Source organism: Tetrao urogallus, assembly GCF_951394365.1.
Source record: "Tetrao urogallus genome assembly, chromosome: Z".
NCBI lineage: Eukaryota > Metazoa > Chordata > Aves > Galliformes > Phasianidae > Tetrao > Tetrao urogallus.
In genome coordinates this window covers 1,028,105-1,043,627 of record NC_136816.1, presented here as the reverse complement: position 1 = coordinate 1,043,627, position 15,523 = coordinate 1,028,105, and the positions used below count along the sequence as shown (strand labels likewise).

The following is a 15,523-nucleotide window of genomic DNA, read 5'->3' as shown; positions in this document are numbered from 1 at the left end:
CCTGTCCCTATGGGACTTGTGCCCTATCCTCTCACCAGCTTCATTGCCCTTCTCTGTACACAGTCCAGGGCCTCTGTCTTTCTTGTAGTGAGAGCCTAAATTGCTTCCCTACATGCAGTACTGTCCATAAGGAATGGAATGGGGTTTGATTTGCTAGGTTGCTTTCTCTTGGATACAGTTTTGTGAAGCAGCTGAGGAACTTGTTGCCTGGAGCAAGGGAGGTGAAGTTAGTTCTCCTCTTCACTGTCCATGCACACCAAACTTGAAGCATGTGTGCTACCCTCAGGTTTGTACCTAGCACCTTTCTTCCTCTGTGCTGCTGGGCTGGGTGGGCGAGCAGCAGTGCCTGGGACTTTTGACAGCAAGCCTTGGTGTGGCAGGACACCTGGCCTTGGTGCAGCTGCCATGTTATGGGAGGTAGCTGCCATTTTGCTCAGTTTGGCCATGCTGCACTGTGACCACCATGGTGCTCGTACAGCCCTGAGGTCCATACTGGGCCCCAGAGCTGTTAAATCCTTGTTCATATAGGGGGGAGGCTGAGTAACAAAAGCTGCTGGTGTTAGTCTGTGAATGTAAAATTGCTTTTTTTCTTTTGTGGTATAGGCCTTACAGGTGAAGATGCAGGAGCCTGACCTGGTTGCGAAAGCACTGCGATCTGTTCTTCATTCCAGTAAACATGGCATACCCCTGTCAGAGCTTCAGGGTGAATACAGATCATTGACTGGTGAATGGATTCCCTTCAGACACCTAGGGCATGCCACACTGGAAGCCTATGTGGCAAGCATCCCTGGAGTGGTCAGGATCGAGAGAAATAAAACAGGAGAGGTAAGAATCTGTGATAATCAAGAAAATTGTAGCAGGCTGGAAATGGCTTTCATGCTTGTAAAGTGTGGAAGTTCATAATTGTGCCTCTGTGCTTGTCATGGGTTAGTTGAGAAAAATACTGCAATGTATGTGGTGCACTAATGCTATCGGAGGTGGAAGCTGTGACACAGAGCAGATGTCTCTTACTTTCCTGTTCTTGTTTGCAGCTCAGAAAGTAGTGTTTACAAAACATGGAGGATTATGGAGATTTCCCCCTTACGGAGGAGTTCTGAATGGAAAGGCACTTTGACAGGAGAGCTGTGATTCTCATCTCAAACTTTCTTCCTTTGGGGCTATATTAGTGGATTGTCCTGAGACCTCACAGAACGTTAAGTCTTGTGCGTGTGTCTTGAATGTATTTTCAGGCTGGGATTCTGAAGCCTTCTTGTTTTCTACAGCAAAACTGTTGTAGGTCTGTTGTGTACAAACCTGACATCAGTTTCTGAAGGCTTAGCACTCTTTTTGTTGTTGCAGTGCCAAGGTGAGGTGATGCACCTCAGCTTAGTAAGTTTACAGGGGAACAGGCACTCAGTGCCGATGTCATGGTTCCAGTGGTCATTGTTTTTTGTTGTGGAGGAGGTGGATCCAAGCTCAGCAGAAGAGTTCAGTGTAATGGAAGAGTTTTTCCCTTATTCCTTGGCCTTGCTCCTATAGCCTGTGTCTCCTGTTGGTTTGCTGGCTTGGAAGCAGCTTGCTGAAACCACAGATCTTACATGGCAGTTTGGGGCTCCTGGTTGCAAATCTGCTGGTTTGCTCCTCTCCCCAGGTAAACACAGATGTTTGGCAGAAACTGTGGCTGTCATACCAGATCTGAAGAGGTGGTGATTATTGTCTTCCTGACTTACCTGGGTTGAGGTAACGTCCAGGAGCTCAGAAGTAGGTCTTGATGGTTATATGTGAAGTGTGGTGAGAAGTGTTGTGGAATTCTTTCAATTTTGTGCTGATTCCTGGAAATGTGGCTTTTTTTTTTTCTTTTTTTCTTTTTTTTTTTTAAGCAAAGGGTTCCTTTGCTGCTTTTTTTCAGCTGTCAGAGTTCACCCTTTTATAGCAGGTAATTAAGAGTGAGGTTCTCTTTTGCTTGCTCCAAGGCTGTACTGACTACACCTGCATCAGTAAACATGAATTCGTGTGCCTCTGGGATTGTGATGTTGCAACTTAAAGCTTCCTTGTGGTGGCTTCGGCAGATAGCCATCTGTTTCTAACTTGGGCCTTGCAAGGTATAATCTGTTATCCTCCCTTTCCCTTGCTTATCCTCTAATGCAGTGTGTGCTGAAAGCATTGTGAACATTGAGTAGTGCTGGAGGCATACACTTCCCTGAAGCAGCTGTAAGGAAAGATTGAAATGTAGCTATAGGAGGTAGAAAGAAGGAGAGCTACTAAACAGGGCTGGAGGTAGTTCAGCATAGGAATCAATTTCCTTTTGTTCGTGCTGTGTATGCTTTGCATGACTGAAGCAGCTAAAGGGAAGCAAAGATCTGGGACAGAGGAGACTCACGAACACAGAGCTCATGTTGTTGTTGTGTGACCCTCTTGTGACAGCTGTCCAGAATGTGACCTGGGAAGACACTGAGCAGCAGGTGATGTGTGCAGGTGTGCCCTACCTGACTTTGAGCATTTCTTACAGAGAGTGAGTGGAGGCAGAAGTAGAGGCATTCTTTGCCCTCAGATCATGCTGAGTACATTGTATGCCTTTTAAAATCAGGAATGGCAGGGAGAGGATGAGGACAACCAGCAGTCACATGAGAGAATGAAGGATGAGGCTGCAAGAGAGGTGACTCAAACGGTAGGCACGCTGATCTGTGGATCACGGCTGAACGTGTTCATTGTGAGTAAATCCACGTGAAGAAGAAAATTCGTGCTGTACAGAACTTGAGACAAGAGCTCTTGAACCTTCTCTCAGAAATAAGCACAGCTGAGCACTTTTCTTAAGGGCCTGTACACTCCTGCAGACAGGGTGAGGTACAATGTGAGTTCTGTGCACAATAGCAAGCCTGTGATCTCATTGGGTCCCAGAGACCTGCTATGCTGGCTTATGCAACTGGCTGCTGCCATGGGTGGGCACAGGCTGTTAGGAAGGACAGGCTGGGATGGAATAAAGGACAGCTAGCATAATCCTCTCCTGTTTGTAAGCAATGGAGGTGAACAGAACTTGCTGTAGGACAGATGATGAGCTAGCAAGACCTTCTTTGTTGGGAGCTGTGCACAGACCAGTGTATGGGTTCTGTTTTAGACTCAGAGATCGGGAAGATGTAGTAGATGAAGCAGATGATGCCTTCCTCAGACATCTGCAAGACATCTGCCACTTTGTAGGCAATGATTCTCACGGAGGACTAGAACTACTGGGTAAGAACACCTTCCTCAAACAAACGTTGAGCTTGTGAGGGGAAATGCTCAGCTGGACCCAGTCCTTACAAGCAAGGAGGAAGTGCTTAGGGATGTAAAGCCTGTGGACAGCCTTGCCTACAGTGACCACAGGATGATGGTATTCAGGATTGTGAAAGGAGGGGAATGAGGTAAAAGGCAGCATCATGATGAAGAACCTGGAAAGAGCAGAATTTTCTGGAAGAGTCCCATAGGATACAATACTGTAGAGAAGAGCATTTCAGGAGAAGCAGCTCATTTTCATGTACCACCTCCTCTGACTTAAGAGTTTTCCATTCCAGTAGGGAGGAAAAATAAGCAAAGGTTGTAGGAGACTCACGTGAATGAACAAGCTGTTGCTCGCTAAACTTAAAAAGGAAGTATACATGAGGTATACAGGGAGAAGTGAATATCCAAGCATGTGGGCATGGGGATAGGCAAGACTGCATTTCTTAATGACTACTTCAACAAGGTAAAAGCCAAGGAAGAATACCATCACTTCCAAACAGCTCCCACAGCACTGCCACGTCAGACAGCATCCCTCTGAAGGAAGACTGAAATAGCTGGTCCAGGTGACATGAGAATGCAGAGGAACAGCACGAAAATGAGAAGAAAGCTGAAGCAACTGGAGCACTAGAGCACTTGGCTGTGCTGCGTGTCACGGCAGCCTTACGAAGGCCCTGCTCAGAGCACGGGGCGCAGGCTGTCAGCAGATGCCTCTGAAGGGGTGAAGCATTAAGGGGTGCAGACTGATCTTCCCACAAAGCTGAGGTAGGCCCTGCTCTGCCAAAGTCCACCGTAGCACCAGATTTTTGTCTTACTTCAGCGAGTCTTTTGGAAGCAGCAGTAAAGCGTGGTCAAGTTGTAAGAGAACAGGCAGCTCCTGAGCAGCTCGGAAAGCGAGCGAGCCTGAGAGTTCACAGCAGAGCTGGTGACAGAAGTCCCTCTGTGTGCAGTAGCGTGGCAGAGCCGATCTCATAATGGAGCTGCGCTGCGGTCACCATAAAGCAGTACAGCTGGTAGGAGCTGATGACTTGCAGATCTGAAACGCTCAGAGGCTGGACACAAAGCCACACGGCTGGGTCGTCGTGCAGCCTGTTAATGCGTGCTGTGATGGAGTTGTGCTGACGTGGAGTGCAGCTTCATCTTTCACTTTCAGCTTAGGATGTTTCATGGTACTGAAAACCTCATGTTCTGAATTAGTACTGGCGTGCAGGTGTGAAGAGCTACACTGTTGAACTATGTTTAATGGTGAAAAAGGAGAGCTGGACCTGGAGGAGCAAGTTAAGCAAAATAACAGCTCACTGCTAGGTGGTGGCTGGAAGAAGCAAGCAAGAATCCCGGGCAGAAATCCACTGTTGTGTTTCTCTGTGCTGCGGTGAGGGCCTCTTAGTAAAGACTGCAGCAAATAAAATGCGTGAGTGAACTGGAAGGTCTGGATCTTAATTCTGATGCTAACAGAATCTAAGAGTCAGGAACAGAACTGTGTGAGCTGGAAGGAGTATAGAGATGCTGTCCATGCAGGGGTGTGGTTAGAAAAGCTGCAGCCCATGTTGGGTTGAATCTGGTGAGGGACATGAGGGACAAGAGGAAATGTTTCTACTGGTGTGTCAGGAAAATGATAACGAGAGAAAACTTGAGCCTGCAGAGGATTTTGAATTGGCACCTGATCTTAATGGACATGGAAGAGACCTTCACTGCCTTGTTAGTCACTGGTAAGACTGGCCATCAGCCACCCCAAGGCTCCTGAGATTGACAAGGTCTGTAGCAAGGAAGCCTTAGTCTCAGCAAGGAGGAACTAGGTTAAGGAACACCTTAACAGACTGGCCATGCACTTGTTTGTGGGCCCGATGCAGTGCACTGCTACGTGCTGAGAGCTGGCTGTTGTTGCAAAGCCATTCTGGATTGCTCACTTCTCAACTGCACCTTATTTGTGTTACTGCTTTTTGGCAGTAGGTACATTTGTGAGCAACTGTTATCAAGGATGAAGTACAGGAGGAGGAATTTTTATGACAAAGATCTTAGAGGATCTTTGAGGATCTTAAAGACCTCACTGAGAATTGCAGCCACTGCCACCAAGTCAGCCTGATGCATTAGTGTCACAAAAACAAGCTCAAGTATCCCACTAGTTCCGGTTTTTATTGCTCTTTCTTGATTGTTTTAATAAAAATATTAAAGTGTTGTTACTTATACACATGAACAACATAATATATTGTGAGAGATGCTCCAAAAGTAATGCCTGCTGTTTTGTTATATCTGACCACAGTGTCAGAGGCAAGTGTTGATGGGACAGCAATAGAGGTTGAACTTTCCTCTCAGCATTCCATTCCATGTTGCTGTGCAGCAGATGTGCAGCAGAGGGGCAGTCTGGCTAAATGGTGTCTGGGATGGCAGAGCATATGGAGCAAAGGTGTGTCACTGAACTCCTCCATGCGGAAAAAATGGCACCCACTGACATTCATCAAAGCTTGCTGGATGTTTATGGACACCAAACAGTGGATGTCAGCACAGAGAGGAGGTGCATTTTAGCAGTGGTGACGTTGGGTCACCTCCACTGGTGCAGGTTTTTACAAGCACAACATGGAAACTCTTGTTCATTGTTGGCAGAAATGCATAGGTGATGGTGTTGCTTATGTTGAAAAAGTGTTTTGTAGCTGAGATTTTGCTCTCTCAAACAGTGTTACTGTGCTCTTTGTGGGGGTTGTAGTTTTTATAAAAATAAATAGGAAGCATTACTTTTGGAGCAATCTTTGTGCATGCAGCCCAAGACAATTCCTGTTCGCTCAGGGCAGCCAGGCAAGCCAAAAGATTGGAAGCTCCTGGGGGTAAGCTAATCCTGGAAACTTCTTCCAGGCAGGTGAAAGACAAGGAAGTGGTGGGAGTCACTATAGATCTAAGAAAGAAAATCTTATCTGGCTAACCTCGTAGCCTTCCATAATGAGATAAGTTGAGTGAATAAAGGGAGAGTAGGGGATGCTGCCTTTCTCTGTTTTAATAAGGCTTTTGATATTGCCTTCCATAGTAGATGCACAAAACTCAAAGTGGGGGCAGTTCAGCAGTGATGTGCCCTGTAGGATGATATTGTGGCAGAGCTGTTTAATGCAAATGACCGACGTGATGGGGTAGAGCCCACCTTTAGGAAGTCTGCAAATGGCTGGAGAGACTGATGACTGCAGAGCAGGTGGCTGTGTTCCCCTGTGACAAGCGCTGCAAGCAGGGGAAGTGTTATGCACCATTAGAGTCTTGTGGGTGACCAGCCAGGAGGCAGCTTATCAGATAAGATCCACATTCAGCAGTGAGCAGCAGTGTGCTGTTGCTGCCAGGAGTTTGATGTTGCATTAGGAAGTCTGTTGTCAGCTGGTTAATGGAGGTCTGTTCCTCTGTACTCAGCCCAGGTGAGACCACATGCAGAGTGCTGTGTCTACTGAATGACAGAGATGTGGACATTCCACATCAGATTTGGTGAGTAGACTTGAAGGTGGTAAAGGGACTGTGTTGGCAGACTAAGATAGCTGGGTTTGTTTGCTCTGGAGAACAGTAAGCATGGGAGAGTCCAATCCATGTGTATTAATAGGGGACTGTTCTGGGGAGAGTGGAAAAATATTTGAGCCTATCTGTGTCTCCAGTACTCGGTGGTATTCAGTGAACAGGCAAGAGGTGCAAACTGAATTACAGATGATTTAATTTGAGCATAAGAAATGTCTTTTTTTTTTCTTTTTTCTTTTTCTTTTCTTTTTTGCCATAATGGTGGTCAAACCTTGGAACAAGTTATCCGTAGCGGTTGAAAAGTCTCCATCCTTGGAGATATCCCACTCTCAACCAGACAGTCTCTTGGGCAAGTAGGTACGATTAATGCCATTCTGAGCAGGGATAGTGAATGAGGTGGTCTATAGAGATCTCTACCAACTTCAGCCTCACTGTGCTTCTTTGCATTTCATCATTGCATGGTTAGGCTGTGTATTGAGATGCTGCCAGGCCAAACTCTGACACCCTTGGTGTGTTTCTTGTATGGATGATGACTGCACAACAGTTGTGCAGTGTGGCTTCTAAGCAGCAGGCTATCTGGGAATCTAGTAGGATGACAGCACTGTGTGAGAGGGTCCCTTTTCCAGCCTTTCACCGTGCTTTTTTGGATTGCTCCAAACTTGGCATCCTCAGAGTGTTGGAAGAATACTCCTTCATCTGCTTTACTTTATTTTTGGCACTTGGATGACTCCAAAGTTTGGGCTGGCGTTTTGTCCGTGAGGCCAAGCTCATGTGAGATGTATGCCTTGGGGGCTTGCTGAAGCACTGTCTGTTTGCTTTTAAAGGACTACTTCTGTCTGCGTTACGAAGATGGATCAAGGAGAGGCCAAGGCAAGAGGTCATAGCAGAGGCAAAGAACATATTCTATATGCTTGCTCAAGGCCAAGCCACACTGTTGAGTGCCAACACAGTGCTTGCGGGGAATCTGTGCCAGTGGGATGGCTGTGCTATTCCTGGGTCAGGCAGGAAAAGGGCAACTTATCAGTGTGGGGCCACAGTAGTGCCTGAGCACGTGTGGGCAGGAGTTAATGAGGAGTAAGAGCAAGTGGGAAGGCTCTGGCCAAGGAGAAGAGGCAGAACTTGGGGTGAAGAGAGGCTGAGGGGCTGGAAGTCCCTTGAGTGGTGGTTTGCAGGGCTGGGCTGCCTGTCTGTTTGCTCTGGGTATTGAGTGGCTGCTGGAAGCTCCTGCAAAGTCAGTGTGTGCTGCCTGGAAGGTGTGAGGACATCCTTGGGAAGTGCAGGGTGGTATTGTAAAGTGGGATCTTGGACTTGTAGGAGAGAAGCTGGGCTACTGCCAGGTGGGCTCCAAGCTAAAGCAAAAGGGGGTGAAGAGCCTTGGGTGGGTTTGGCTATTTGCTCTACAGTTTTCTGAAGTGCATTACGGAAGGAGATCTTCAGAGGCCTTCGTCTGTTCCTGAAACTTCTATTGAATTGCTTGCTGGCCTCTGTGAGCTGTTGATTACAGGAAGTGGAAATTGCTGTCAGTCTTTTTATGATTGTGGGTGGACTTGGAGCTCAGTGACTGTTTCTACTCCTGTCCCTTTCCTGCCCCAAACAGGTGACTTGCCATGCTGTTGCTTGCCCTGAGACCATGCAAATTGCTCAACTTGTAGCCCGACAGAGCAGTTTGAAGAAGAAAACAGGAAAGCAGGTGAACTGCCGGATGAGGCTGAAGAATACATCTCCAGTCACACCAGTAGGTAAGCCTCAGGCAGCTGCAAAAGACCTGCTTTTACTAAAGACTCGTGCATATTTAAAAGCAAAAGTCTTTGCCTTAAGTTTTCCCACTGAAGGCAGTGAGATGTGTGTTTTCACTGGAAGGTTCCAAGTAATGGGATGTGATGCTGACAACAGGGTATCAGTGCTTGCAAGCCACTGTCTGTGAGAGAGGCTTTCTTTAGCACACTCTTGAAACAAAAATGCTCTGGAAAGACGCTTGCCTTTGTTTCCAGTTGGCTGTGCTTTTGTGGGAGAAATGTTGAAGATATGTGTGAGTAGAGTGGTGGTGAGCCTGCTTGACTGTAAGGGGTAAGCTAGCCCTTGGTGGGTTGGCAGAGGTGAGGGTGAGGAGCAGCCCGGGCAGCATCAGCTGCAAATGTCTCTGCAGTTCCTGCTGCAAGTGCCCTGGTACCCCCAAAGTAGCTGCTGCGCAGGTTTGCCTGGTGATGAGCTGAAGAAATCCAGCTCCAGTGTTCAGCTTTGGACAGCTGACCCAAAGTTGGTGAGTTCAGGAACTCTGGTTCTGCTTGCCCTGCGGTGCAACCTGTTTGTATGCCTTAGCTGTTGCCTGCAAGGAGAGCTTGCGTGGGGCAGAGGAGAGCATTACTGATGGCCACGTCTGGAAACTCTTTAGGAAAACCGGAAGGAACTTTGCGGCAGCCCAGGTCACTGAGCACACTGGAAGAAGGCAGCAAGAAGCCCACCCCTCGTGTGCCAAGAGGCAGAGGTACACTATGCATCACAACAGATCCTACCATGGAGAGTGCCTGGTCTGCCCCAGCTGCAGCCACTGGGAGTGGGTTGCCCAGAGAGATCCCCATGCAAAGACATGTCACGCTTGTCAACAGGTCAGTGCGTGCAGTGGGAGATGTGGGGAGCGAGATGGTGCTTGGATGCTTTTTTGTCCAAGGATTTTCTGGGCTGTGGGAATATGGGAATCAGAGAGGGTTTGTGTGCAGGGGATGCTAATGCTGAGTGCTGATGATTGTTTCTCTGCCCTCTGCCTACCTCAGCCCTTGCAGCGTTAGCATTTCTGTGCTTTTTGTGGTGCACATGAAGCCAGCAGCTGCCCGGATGTGTTGGGCCAAGCTGGGATGAGACTGGAGGTACCGTTTTGCTGGGTTAGCATTCTGCTGCTTTTCAGCCCTTGTGTTTGAGCATCTCTAATCCAGGCGGCTTAAGGAGCTGCTGGGCCATCATTTCTCTTTGCAGGGTGTTTACCTCTGCCCCGGGCTGTCAGCTGACAGTGCAGGGTGAGTGTGTGTTGCCACTCACAGTGGCTCTGCTCAGCCTCAGCCACACTGCTGCAATGCCATGTGGGGCACGGGGCTGTCAGCATCAGCTAAGCACTGGCCAAGTGCAGCTGCGATGGACCGCTTGAACGCTCAAGGCTATGAGTAGTGTAGCACAGAGCAGTGCCCTCATACCCTACTTGTTCCCTGGGAGGGGGATGCAGGCCTGTTGCTGTGGGGCAAATGTATGTGACAGCACCTCACCTCTCCTCAGAGCAGCGCTGTAGTGATTTTTGTGACCAGGGCTTCAGGCGTTTGCTGCTGCTTGGTCGTGGGTGAAAGGGAACTGACTGTTTCTCCTTTCTACTCTATCGTGTCGGAGAGATGCTAAGGGTAGCTGTGATTCTGGCAGGTTGCTTCCTGCTACCCTCCCAGGCCACCTTGCAAGTGCTGTGGTGGGGTATATATAACAGCAATCACTTATCAATCTAAGTCCACGCCACTGGGCTGCTGTGGACCTGCAAGTCCACAGAATGAGCAGGACTTCGCTTGTAAATCATACTGTAGGAGACACTGAAGTTGGAAAACAGTGGCACAAATGAAAGCAGATGGAGGTACTTGGTGTCCCCCTTGCCTCAATCAGCAGTCAGTGTTTGCTGGTGGCTGCCAACCAGCCCCACTCCTGGGATTGGTCTTTGGCCCTTGGACAGTGCGGAGTAGGACGGCGTGGGCCTTATCAAGGTAAGGGGCTTAGGCATGGAAAAGCATGCATTCCCTCCTCTCTGAAGAAATATGCCTCTGAAGAAGCCTGCCTTTCAACTATGCATGGGTGCTTGGCAGGGCAGCATGTCTAATCACATGTTTGTATTGGGCTGCTGTCTTCTCTTACTGGTAGCATGGCTGGGAGGCCTCTTGCTGGGAGTACTTTTCAACAACTAGAGTGCATGAGGTCTTGCAAACAGTTGAATTTTCTGTATCTGCATGCTGGAAAGTAGCATGTTGGCCTTGTGACTGTCTAGCTCTGTGCCAGGCAGGCTTGGTTCTGGACTGTCCTGCATTTCTTTGCACAGAGAACTGAATCCTTAGCTGCAGTGCCCGATAGTTATCCCTGCGCTCGGGTCATCCATGTCACCTGAAGTGTAGCAGTGGTGTGATACTGGGACTGGAACACAACTGATTTCTGTTGCGAGGCAGCAGTCTCACTTACCCAAAGTCTCTGTTGCTTGTGTGACTAGCTCATGGGACTGTTTTCTCAGGCGTCTGTCCAGTTTGGAGTTGTCATTGCTGGTGAATAAATGTATGGAGAGGTGGTTGAAGGAGGGAGGGATCCTGGCTTTCTTTTGGACCAGGCACAGACACCTTGGAAGGAGACACTGCTGCTAGTCTGTGTGAGGGTGTGGGCTGTGGCACACAAGAGGATGTCTCCTATTTTTTGTTCTTATGTTGCAGACAAAATTGAAGACACTCTTCAATTGAGGGCACTCTTCAGATAAGAAGAGTTATGTATGAGTGTCTGTCTGGGTTTTATGTGGGTGATCTCTACTTTAGTATTTTTAAGTCTTATCCCACTTTTTTTTCACAAATGTGCTCTTCTTTGAGCTGGTGGTCTGTCCTCTTCTGCTACAGAAAATGTTGCACTTGACAGTGGCTGTCCTGACTACAAATACTGTAGGACTTGACCCTGAACAGAAGTGTTATTTTTGGTTAAAGTGACATCCTTTACGTCGTGGAGGAGCAGGTTTGTCATTTCGTGAGGACAGAAAGAAAGTGAAAGGTACCAAATTTTGTTAGATCTTGAAGAGGCAGTATTGATGGTGTGTTGGTGGTTCAGCTAGATGATCCCAGTGGTCTTTTCCAACCTGAGTGATTATATGATTAGAAAGGTGTGAATGTGAGAGACCTTCTGCTTTGTGATTGTGCTGAGTAAAATTCAGCTTGAAGACATGCGAGATCACCTAAGAATTCCATGCTAGCACTGGCATCATCTTACTGTTGTTGCTAACTTCAGCATAGTACTTGATACCTGTACTGTCTTCAAAGATCCCAGATGGAGCTCAGAATCCTTTGATGTTTCTGTGGCTGGTGATTTCCTCCAGAGTTGGACTCCACAGGTGGCTGTTGTCCTCATGTGCCCTCTGGAAAGGGACCATCTGCAGAGCCTGCTTAGTGCATGTACGGCGGACGCTCTTGCCTGAAGCTTCCTGGGATTTGGAGCAATTTGCCATGCTTCTGTGGAGAGCTGTTTTTTAATGCATCTTCTGCTACGATTGTTCCACTGCAGTTCTTCCTTGCATAAATGCCTTTGGAAGGTGCTTGGTTTTGGTCTTTGAACTCTTTTCTGAAGCTCTTGCACCTTTTTGCTTGCAACATAAGTGACACAGTACATGCTGTTGTGATCTCTCTGGTGTCAGGGCTTTGAGGAGACATGGCAGTCAAGAAGTTGGACATGTTCATATTCACCAGCAAGACTGAGACACTGGCCAAAAGAAAGACCGAGTCGTGAGGCTGAATATATCAACATTATGACTGAGTTTAATCTGTGTTATTGGGCCTATGCGATCTGTTTTTGTGAATGTCTTCCTACTGAGTGTTTTGTTTCTCTCAGTGATCATGTGATAGTTAAGTCACACTAGAAACCATCCGTTGATTTGCCTTGCTGTTGCTAGACAAGGTGTCTTCCTTGTCAGGACAACAGGAGTTTGCTCTTACGTAGAGAATCAATTAGAAGTTTGTGGAATACATACTATTTCATATGTATGATTTATAAGCAAGTAGAGTGCTCTTGAGAGCCAGGACAGTAATTTAAAGGAATTTTCTTTTCAATTTTAGGTCTGAGAAGAGACCAACTGTCTCACCATGGTTTCAGAAGGAGCTGCACGTTCACCTGTCCAGAAGGTCTTCTGTTGATTCAAATGGTAAGTTTCCCCATTAAGAAATGTTTTCTTGTTCACATTGCTGGCATTAGAATGGGTGTATTCCTAAGAAAAGCCTGTCTTGTTACTTGTTTTGAATGAAGATAGATTTGGGTAAAATACCAAGTTCCATGAGTAAACCTCTCACTTTGATTTCATGGTGCTGGGAAAATAGGTGTCCTTATTTGTCTGCCTTCTTGTTTCTGGGGAAGATCACTGTGTAGTAAATGTCAAAGCCAGTCACATAGGAGTGCCAGGGTATGGATGTAATAGTGGAGAGCGAAATCCTGGCTTTTGGGAGTGAACAGCCACATGAAGGACAGCACATTACCCTAGCTGTTCAGAACAGCTTCTGCCTGCCTGAATCCCAGCATTTGTGTTGTTGATCTGCTTGTCAAATGATAATTGCTTTCTTTGAGACTCACCAGGTTGATTTGTGAAGCTACAGGTCTAGTAGCAAGTGCTTTCCTCCCCAAGAGAAGAGGTGCAGGGAATGAGGGAGCAAGAAAGCTGGTAATGTGAGCCTCCAGCTGGACGTAATGACTTTCCTTCTCCAATAGATGGTGCACGAAGCCACACAAAGCAGCTGAACATTCACAGGCTCTCAGAATTGTAGGGGATGGAAGGGACGTCCAGCGATCATCAGGAGTGTGTGGATTCAGACTTTTACTTAGGACGTATCTTAGAATGAAAGTGAATCTTTGGTCTATTTTGTATATCTCTTTGTTTGGATGAATGTACTTAGGTGTTTTGTTTTATCTTTGCCTGTGTACTTGAGGAAAAAAAAACTGTGTCTGTCTTGGGAGATAGCCTCGTTGTTGCTGAGAGGCTGCACTATTGCCAGAGATTTTGCATCCCCTTTCAGAATCCTTTCTGAGAAAAGGTTCATTACCTGCCTAGGAAAAGAACTGCAGGAATTGAAAATTTTATTTCAACTGTGTCTGATTGTATGAGGCTTTCACGTGTCTTTCCAATGGAAAGTGACTCAAAGCAGTTGTACAAGAGAGTAGTGTGTCAGAATTGGTGTTACACTGGCAATTCCCATGACTAATTTTTAAGTAGGCAAGTTAAAATCTGTCTCTACTGAGAAGATTGTTTATTTGAAGGCTCTCTTTTTGTTTAACAGATAACGTGAGTACATCTGGTGTGGAGACGCATACTGTTGCCTCTGGCCGTTCTGTTCCTAACGTCAGTGAAATTCAAAACCGCATTAAGGAGATTTTGAGCAAGTACAGAAATGGTGTTTGGATGTCGAAGATAGCACAGATTTATGAGGAAACATACAGGGAAGAGCTTGGTACAACAGTGCTCCATCAGCTTGAGCACTGGCCTCATGTGTGCACAGTAAGTATTGAATATCTTTTTTTTTTTTTTTTTTTTGAAGGATGCCCACACCCTTCAGATTTGAGTGCTCATTTGCCAAGTGTTATTTTTAATACGTAGCAGTTAAAAAAAAAAAAAAAATCAATGTCTTCGAAACAACACTTAAAAAAATCGCTATGAGGCACTGGTATCAGGCTGAGCCCCCACTTACAGGTTGTCTCACCACAACTTAAGATTCTTCAGTCACTGTGCTTTTGTCTTTTCCTCTGCACTGATGGTTCCCTTTAAGGTAGAATGCTACTTTGCATCAAGGCTTTGTTTCTTGAAAAGCTTTACTTTAGCATGTCAGTCCTATCAGTAGATGCTTCCAACTTCAACATCAAACCAAGACACGGGGAGGATGTTAATGAGAATCTTGTCTGCTTGAGGTGACTTTTCATTCTATACTGCAAAGTATTTTATATGAAATGCAAAGTAAGGGTTCTGCTGATCCTGAATACTTGCTTTTCAGGAGTAATAGTATTTGCATGCTATTAGGGCATTCTAATACACACAAAATTTGTCACGTCTTATTACAGACATCAGTAACTTATTGTAAACAGCAGTGGTTTGTTTTAATGGTTGATAACACTTCCTGTGTTACCTGTAGAGCAGACTGCTGTGAGTTGCTTAATTCATGCAGCAAATTTTAATCTTATCAAGATAACATTCCAGACAGAACGTTACTGTTCGCCCGGGATCTTCTCTTTTTTGTATGCTTTCCATTTGCTTGTTATCTGCTGAGTTTATCTCTTCTTTTTTTTTTTCTAGCAAACAGATACATTCGTTTTAATGTAAGTAAGCAGTCATTAAGTCTGTGAAAATGCTCTAGTACAGCATGCTCAGTCCAACAGAAGGCTTAACAATGAAGTTGCCTTGGCACAGTCTTATTGTAGGAGACAATAAGTTAATGAACCTGTGGAGTCTGCCTCAGTTGACTTATGTAAAAAGTATACCTGTGGCCCTGGCACAGAGAAGATTGAATTAGGGGCTTAATAGAAGGCTACTGCAAATCTCTTCAAGCAGTGTTAATTGCAGGTTCAAACAAGTCCTCTGCGTAGAGCAGCGTAGATCCTCTGAAAGGACACGGAATGGTGTTGTTAAAGAAGATGCCATTACTAATTTCTGAATTACTGCTGCCTCTTTTGATACTTTACATTGCGAGCTTCTGCCTGCTTCGGAACAGGAAAATCCCTGGTGTATCTCTTAGCGCCCTGTTAAAGAGACAGCACACATACTCTTATTGAATGTATGCTGATCAGTAGTAGCTTAGTTACAAACCGTGAAGCAATGAACTCTGTAGTATGGTTTCAGTGTCACCAAACTGAAGATTTGAGGTTTCTGCCCTGGACAGTGTCATTTCTCAGTAATTCACATCTCTAAATTTTTCTCTACGGGGAAGTAATTTCATTTTGTTTTTCCTTTCAGAGAAACAATCATTTCTGTCTCTAGGTTTCAGTCAGGAACAGTGGAAGAACTTTGCATCAAGTGAGCTGAAGTCTCTAGAAATCACTGTACATTAGAGGCTTTTTAATAGCCTTGCTTTTA

At 46.2% G+C, this 15,523-nt stretch overlaps 1 protein-coding gene across 1 annotated transcript in view; it reads left to right on the top strand.

The window, feature by feature from the left end:
• Window positions 1–618: 618 nt before the first annotated feature.
• The window catches only part of TDRD7 (tudor domain containing 7), a gene marked incomplete at both ends in the record, with an annotated part of 35,768 nt that continues 20,863 nt past the window's right edge, over window positions 619–15,523 (top strand). Inside the window, 5 exons of the mRNA XM_079548586.1 lie at window positions 619–825; window positions 8,309–8,450; window positions 9,104–9,317; window positions 12,531–12,616; window positions 13,740–13,957. Coding sequence (XP_079404712.1) covers window positions 619–825; window positions 8,309–8,450; window positions 9,104–9,317; window positions 12,531–12,616; window positions 13,740–13,957 — 867 coding nt within the window. The remainder of the gene's footprint in view (window positions 826–8,308; window positions 8,451–9,103; window positions 9,318–12,530; window positions 12,617–13,739; window positions 13,958–15,523) is intronic.